The sequence below is a fragment of the Myotis myotis genome, unplaced genomic scaffold (assembly GCF_014108235.1).
Source record: "Myotis myotis isolate mMyoMyo1 unplaced genomic scaffold, mMyoMyo1.p scaffold_m19_p_6, whole genome shotgun sequence".
NCBI lineage: Eukaryota > Metazoa > Chordata > Mammalia > Chiroptera > Vespertilionidae > Myotis > Myotis myotis.
Genome location: NW_023416368.1, coordinates 28,665,896 through 28,672,506, shown reverse-complemented (window position 1 = coordinate 28,672,506; position 6,611 = coordinate 28,665,896). Strand labels below are relative to the sequence as shown.

General features: G+C 54.2%; 1 protein-coding gene across 4 annotated transcripts; it reads left to right on the top strand.

Annotated features, from left to right (window-relative positions):
- The first annotated feature begins 481 nt into the window (after nucleotides 1-481).
- Nucleotides 482-6,554, top strand: TMCO6 (transmembrane and coiled-coil domains 6). 4 transcript variants are annotated; one of them, XM_036315529.1, is made up of 13 exons: nucleotides 482-686; nucleotides 808-920; nucleotides 3,121-3,236; nucleotides 3,325-3,508; nucleotides 3,760-3,864; nucleotides 4,025-4,110; nucleotides 4,339-4,455; nucleotides 4,696-4,807; nucleotides 4,917-4,919; nucleotides 5,040-5,103; nucleotides 5,244-5,338; nucleotides 5,711-5,878; nucleotides 6,127-6,554. In XM_036315529.1, the coding sequence occupies exons 1-13, from the start codon at nucleotides 545-547 to the stop codon at nucleotides 6,238-6,240; spliced, it is 1,419 nt and encodes a 472-aa protein (XP_036171422.1). In that variant the 5' UTR covers nucleotides 482-544; the 3' UTR covers nucleotides 6,241-6,554. The 4 variants fall into 4 exon arrangements, with proteins under 4 accessions (XP_036171422.1, XP_036171423.1, XP_036171420.1 ...); XM_036315530.1 differs by lacking the exon at nucleotides 4,917-4,919; XM_036315527.1 differs by having other exon boundaries at nucleotides 483-686; nucleotides 4,917-5,103.
- Nucleotides 6,555-6,611: the final 57 nt, after the last annotated feature.

Below are 6,611 nucleotides of genomic sequence, written 5' to 3'. Positions count from 1 at the left end.
TCCCCTGACCCCGCCCCCGCCCCCGCCCCCGCCCCGCTCCCCACCTCCCCTGACCCCGCCCCCGCCCCCGCCCCCGCCCCGCTCCCCACCTCCCCTGACCCCGCCCCCGCCCCCACCTCCCCTGACCCCGCCCCCGCCCCGCCCCCGCCCCGCTCCCCACCTCCCCTGACCCCGCCCCCGCCCCCGCCCCCGCCCCGCTCCCCACCTCCCCTGACCCCGCCCCCGCCCCCACCTCCCCTGACCCCGCCCCCGCCCCGCCCCCGCCCCGCTCCCCACCTCCCCTGACCCCGCCCACCCCTCCGCTCCACCCCGCCCCCGCCCCCGCCCCGCTCCCCACCTCCCCTGACCCCGCCCACCCCTCCGCTCCACCCCGCCCCCGCCCCCGCCCCGCTCCCCACCTCCCCTGACCCCGCATCCCTTCGCCCCCGCCCCGCCCCCGCCCCTGGCGCTCTCCCTCCGCCCCGCCTTTCCCTCGCGCGGAGCCCCTTCCGCTTCCCCTCTCCTTCCGCCTGGCGCCGCGGCTGCGCGGTCCCTGCCATCTTCTATGCCCGGGACTGCGTTCCCAGCCGCGCGTCCAGTGGGAGTTTCCTCCAGCTCCACCATGTTGAGCCCACGGCAAGGCCTTCTCAGGCCGGTGGGATGCGGGGTGGAGGAGCTGCGGCGCCGCCGGCGGGAGCGGGAGGCAGGTGCGGGCGGGGAGGGGACACGGGAGGGTGGGGTATGGCGGTGGGAGGCCCCTGGGTGGGAGATGGGGTTCTGGGTCCTGGGTGCCCCTCCGTTGCCCCCAGCCGACTCCTTTGTCCCCAGCACTGCGGCGGGCGCGGAGGGAGCAACAGCTGGTCAGCAAGAGGCTGCTGAGAGACGACACCCCAGAGGAAGCCGAAGGGCGATGTGTGGCCGCGGTCCTCGGGGAAGCCGAGGTGAGGGGTCAGGGTGCGCGGTGAGGTCCACACGGGCTGGCGCCAGATTCCCTCCTCGAGGACTCGAGGTCGTCCCCAAACCTGAATGCGGTCCCTTCAGACCTCCAGTGCGCCAAGCCAGAAACTGCGGTGTCAGCCTCCACCCCATCCCGGCGCCTCCCCACATCAGTCCTTCAAGGCCTAGCCGTTTTTTACCTCGTAAAGCGCTCTGAAGTTTTGTGGTTTTTAAAAAATCCTCACCCGAGGATATTTTTCCATTGCTTTTTTTTTTTTTTTTTTTGAGAGAGAGAGAGAGTGGAAGGGAGGGGGAAAGACAGAGAGAAACATCGATGTGTCACATCGCTAGAGGGACATATCCTTGGTTGCCTCGCGTATGCATCCTGTCCAGGGCCAGGGATCGTCCAAGGCCAAGTACGTTCCCTTGATCGGAATGGAACCGGGAACCCTTCAGTCCTTGGCCAGAGGCTCTATCCACTGAGCCAAACCGGGGGCAAGCACTCTGAAGGTTTTACATGCCTCCCCATCGCAGCTCTCCACCACCCTCCAGTGGATACTTACTGCAGCCTCCTAACCCGTCATCTGCATCTATGCCGCCCTCAAGTTCCTTCTGCATACATCAGTCAGATGCCTCTTTTAAAAATAGAGACCGGTGGAGAGGGGGGTATATAGAGACCAAACTCCTTTCTGTGACCTATAAAGTTCAGCCTGGTCTAACCTCTACCAACCCAACCTTATCAACTTACTCATCTCAGCCAGAGTCCCCTTTTCAGTTCTTGGAACAATATACCAGGCTCTTTCCTGTCTCAAGGCCTTTGCCTTTGCTACATCTCAAGTGGGTCCCTTTTGGTATTTTGTCTTAACAACCTGTTTACAGAATATTAATCACCCTAATTTGTTTATCATTTCTCCAACTAATTTTTAAGTCCACAGGAACCTAGACTCTTATCTTTGTCATCATTGAAAACTCAGATGCCTGCACACTATTTGGCATATAGGAGATGCTCAGTATTAAGTGAATGAAAGAATTGGTTTTAGTTCATTTATTCATTCAACAAGCATTGGGCCTCCCCTGTTTGTATAATCATTTTGTTTGTTTGATTTTAAATATATTTTTATTGGTTCCAGAGAGGAAGGGAGAGGGAGAGAGAGAGAGCGGTGAAAACATCCATGAGAGAGCATCATCAATGGGCCCACAATCTAGGCATATGCCCCTACCGGGAATTGAACGTGACTTCCTAGTTCATAGGTCAACTCTCAACCACTGAGTCACGCTGGCAGGGCTGTATTATCTATGTTTATAAATATAGTTCACAAAGCACTTACACCTGGGTTATACCATTTATTCATTATGTACTTCATGCCAAGAACTGTGCTGGGTCCTAAGGTACACAAGAGGAAAAGAGAGTCCCTTTCTTTGAAGTGTTCACAGCCCATGAAAGAGACATGAGGCACAATAGAAACCCTTAAGTCTGCCACAGGAAGCCAGAAAAGGCTAATTCCCCAAAGGCAGTGACAGGAGCAGAAATCTGAAGCAAATGGAAGACCCAGGGAGGGTATGTATGCCAGGTAGAAGAAATAGATTGTGCAAAATCTTTTCTTTTTACTAGTAAATATATTTTTATTGATTTTAGAGAAGAAGGGCGAGGGAGAGACAGAAAAAAAATCAATGATGAGAGAGAATCATTGATTGGCTGCCTTCTGCACTCACACAATTGGGGATGGAGCTCGAAACTCAGGCATGTGCCCTGACCAGGAATCGAACCGTGACCTCCTGGTTCATAGGTCAACGCTCAGTCACTAAGCCACACTGGCTGGGTTGATTGTGCAAAATCTTGGCAGCACTAAAAAGTCATGTTATGCTAGGTGTTAGGGTACAGGCTGCATGGGGAGAATGATGAGGCGTAGGTTATGCCAGACTGAGAGGCTTAAATATTATCCTTGAAGAAAATAGGATAGAAGTTACTCATATATTTTTCAGGTGAGAAACTGATGTTTGGTCCTTTATAGATTAAGTGGCCGGGCTGATTCCCTCTTCTTTCCACTCTACTGCGCTGTTGGCACTTATTAGCCATATTAGTGTGAACGACAAGTTCTAGGGATGGTGCAATATTGGAAGGCTCACAGGTGAAATAGGCAGAGCAGGTCTTGATTTGCTTTCTGGCAACTGTGTGTTGCCATCTCTCCCTGCCCCGGGCTCTAGATCCAGCAGTTCCTGAGGTTGGCCCAGCGGGGGACAGAGGAAAAGGAGAGAGAAGGAGCTCTGGTCAGCCTTCGCCGAGGCTTGGGGCACCCAGAGACACAGCAGACCTTCATCAGGTCAGCGGGTGGCTGGGGTTCTAGGGGTGGAGAGGAGTGTGGGGGAGGGGCCACAGGCTGAGCTGTGCTCTGGTACTCACTCATGTAGGCTGGAGGGCAGCATGCGGACCCTGGTCGGGCTCCTGACCAGCAACCAGGCCCTGTTGCAGCTTGAGGCGGCTCGGTGCCTTCACGAGCTCTCTCATTCCGAGCAGGCTGAGGTGGCTGAGGCCTGCCTGCCAGCCACGTCCTACCTTCTCACCTACCTCGCCGGTCACAGCTCAGACCTTATAGTAAGCCCTGTCACTTCTACTTTGTTTTTGGCTTGAGTTTAAAAATTGTGTCTTTGGGTCCAGTTTGCGCTGGCAGGTGGGGAGAAGAACACCTGTTTCCCCTGATGCCCACAGCCATGTCCACACCAGTCTTCTATCCTCCTGTGCCCAGAGCCTGGAGAACAGGGCTGCTCCATCTTCCCTATCCCCCCCCCCCCCCCCCCCCCCCGGCTTAACATGGGCCAAGCCCAGTGCTTTTGTTCTGCTCTCAGGAGCTCTGTCTGTATACACTGGGTAATCTGATTGTGGAGAGTGAAGCTGGGAGAAGGCAGCTCCTGCCACAGGGCATTGTTCCAGCCTTGGCTTCCTGCATCCAGGTGAGTGTCCGCCCTGACTCTCCTGAACAGCCTCCCCTTACTTCCCTGCACATGCCCCAGCTGCTTTGGTTAGGCAGTTCCAGCCACTGCCATATGCTAAGGGGTTGGGAATCTTTCGGCCTAGCTTCCAGAGCCAGATCCCTACCCTGTCTCCTTCTAGTCCCCCCATCTGGCTGTGCTGGAAGCCCTTGGATATGCCTTGTCCCAGCTCCTGCAGGCTAAGGAAGCACCAAAGAAGATCATCCCGTAAGTAGAACTGTCTCCAGAAGTGCAGTCAGGAGTGACCCATTTGGTAGTGTAGCCCCCAAGGCCTGATCAAGTCTGGTTCCAATGCTGTTATACATTTAACCCCATGTGGCTGGCTGGGAAGGGCTTTGGGTTTGGACACTTTCCCACCTGCTATTAGGGTTTGGGAAGAGTGACAGGCATCTTGCCTTCTGTGGTTTCTACTCAGAGCTCTGCTTCTGCCTGCAGTTCCGTCCTGGCCTCCCCTATTCCGGAGCATATGCTGCGACTATTGCAACCTGGACCAAAGCTGAACTCTGGGGTCGCTGTGGAGTTTGCCTGGTGCCTTCACTACATCATCTGCAGGTAACACAGGCCAGTTGGGAAAGTGCCACAGACCTTTCACGGGTTCCCTTCATGACACTCAGGTGTTTGAGCTTTGGTTTCTGGAATTATTGTGGTGAAAATGCCCCCTCTCAATAATTCCATGAAAGGTCTTTCTTTCATGGTCTTCTCTTCTTGGAACCCAGGAAACCCACAGACCTAGGCTGTTTGCAAACTTACAGGTGGGAATGGCTTAGTAACTACTTGCTTCTTATTGCCCAGCCAGGTCAATAATGTCCTGCTCATCACCCATGGGGCTGTCTCCACTCTGGGGCTGCTACTGATGTACTTGGCTGGGACTGTCCAGAGTTCTGAAGATGCAGGACTGGAGTTGGTAGGTGAAGAGGACAGGTCAAGCTCTGTGCAACCTTTTTTCCGACTGTTCCTCTTCCAGTGTGCAGGGAGTCCCCTCCTTACACCTGACCCCCAACTTGTCTTTGCAGCTGGTGTGCCCTGTGCTTCGGTGTCTAAGCAACTTGCTAACAGAGGAAGCGGTGGAAGCTGGGGGAGGGCAGGTGCAGCTCAGAGATGAGCGTGTCGTGGTATCCGTACTTATCCTTCTGCAGTTCCTCCTCCAGAAACACCCCAGCCTGCTTCCTGAGGGCCTTTGGCTTCTTAATAACCTCACTGGTAAGAGCCATAATCTGCCTGGGCTGGACCTTTAGATACTGGGAAAACTTCCTGTGGCTTGGACTGAGGTGGGTAGGATTGAGAGGGGGCATTTTCAGGCTGCAGTTTGGGGGACTTCACCCTGACATTTTTCCTTTCAGCAAACAGCCCTAGCATCTGTACCTCCTTGCTCTCCCTGGATCTGATCAAGCCTCTCTTGCAGTTGTTGCCAGTATCCAATGTGGTGAGCGTATTGGTAGGTATTGGGAGTCATCTGAGCCCAAGGTCTAATCTAGTGGCTGAAGTGTAAACAGTAGGAGCTCAGAAGTGCCCTTACCTGAGAGCTGGCAGGTGGTATAGTATGGATGGCCTCAGGGCTAGACCCATCTGGGTGTGAGTCCCTAAATTGGTTTACTAGATACTATTCTTGGGAAAATCAACTAACCATCTTAAACTTCAGTTTCCTGATTTATAATTAGGAATAATAATACATGAGGGCAGTTGTGATTACAGAACTTGCTTATGAAATTGCTTGGCAGTCTTGGGCATGTGGTCAGCACTCTCTATTTTTTGCTGTCATTGGCCTTCATCCTTTGTGGGGACTGTGTATATGCATATCTGTCTACAGGTGCTCACAGTTCTGTGCAACGTTGCAGAGAAGGGTCCTGCTTATTGCCAGCATCTGTGGCCAGGGCCCCTGCTCTCCTCCTTGCTGGACACATTGGCCTTCTCTGACACTGAAGTAGTAGGCCAGAGTTTGGAGCTGCTGCAACTGCTGTTCCTCTACCGGCCAGAGGTTGGTTTCTCATCCTGTTCTCAATCCTTGTTCTGAAGCTTCTAGCCTCAACATGGCCCCTTTCCTTCCAGTTCTAACTATAGCCACTTCTCTGGACCTGGCTAGCCTGTGTCCAGGTCAGAGCCTACAGCCTCTTGCTGGGAATGTACCCTTTCCCAAGAAGAGGTGGGCTAACCCATAAGGCTCTGGGAATTGAGTGTCAGGGCACAGAGACCCAGGTGTCGAATCCTTTTCTTCCCTGCCTTTAGGCTGCCCAGGCCTTCCTGCAGCAATCAGGGCTGCAGGCCCTTAAAAGGCATGAGGAGGAAGCACAGCTCCAGGACCGAGTGCATGCTCTCCAGCAGACAGCTCTTCACAGATGACCTGGCTTCTCAGTGTCACTTTACTCCACTCCCCCACCCCTCAGCTTCTGTGCCCCATGGAGCCCCTTATGGGGGTGGGAGGGTTAGTGACCATAATGAGGCCTCATGTTCTCTGATTCCACATCTAAGTCTAAACCAAGACCTTTAGACTCCAGTCCCCCCTTTCACTCAGCACTGTCCAGCCAGGATCAGAGGGAAGTGGGTGTGGGCTACTTACTCGGGCCCTGGAATCTGTCTTTTTTCTTTGGTTTTGTTTTGCTTTAGCAGCTGGTAGCTTTTGATGGGGTGGAATAAAGTTTTATTTTTATATTAAACTGCTTTGCCTCAGTGGTTGCATAATAAGGGGTAGAGGGTGGAATGAGGTAAAGAAC

Excerpts from the sequence above, each read along its gene's own strand:
- TMCO6 (XM_036315527.1), top strand. The coding sequence starts at position 545 with ATGCCCGGGACTGCGTTCCCAGCCGCGCGTCCAGTGGGAGTTTCCTCC. Across the intron at positions 5,339-5,710 it reads CCAATGTGGTGAGCGTATTG|GTGCTCACAGTTCTGTGCAA; the intron begins GTAGGTATTGGG and ends ATCTGTCTACAG. Across the intron at positions 5,879-6,126 it reads TGTTCCTCTACCGGCCAGAG|GCTGCCCAGGCCTTCCTGCA; the intron begins GTTGGTTTCTCA and ends CCCTGCCTTTAG.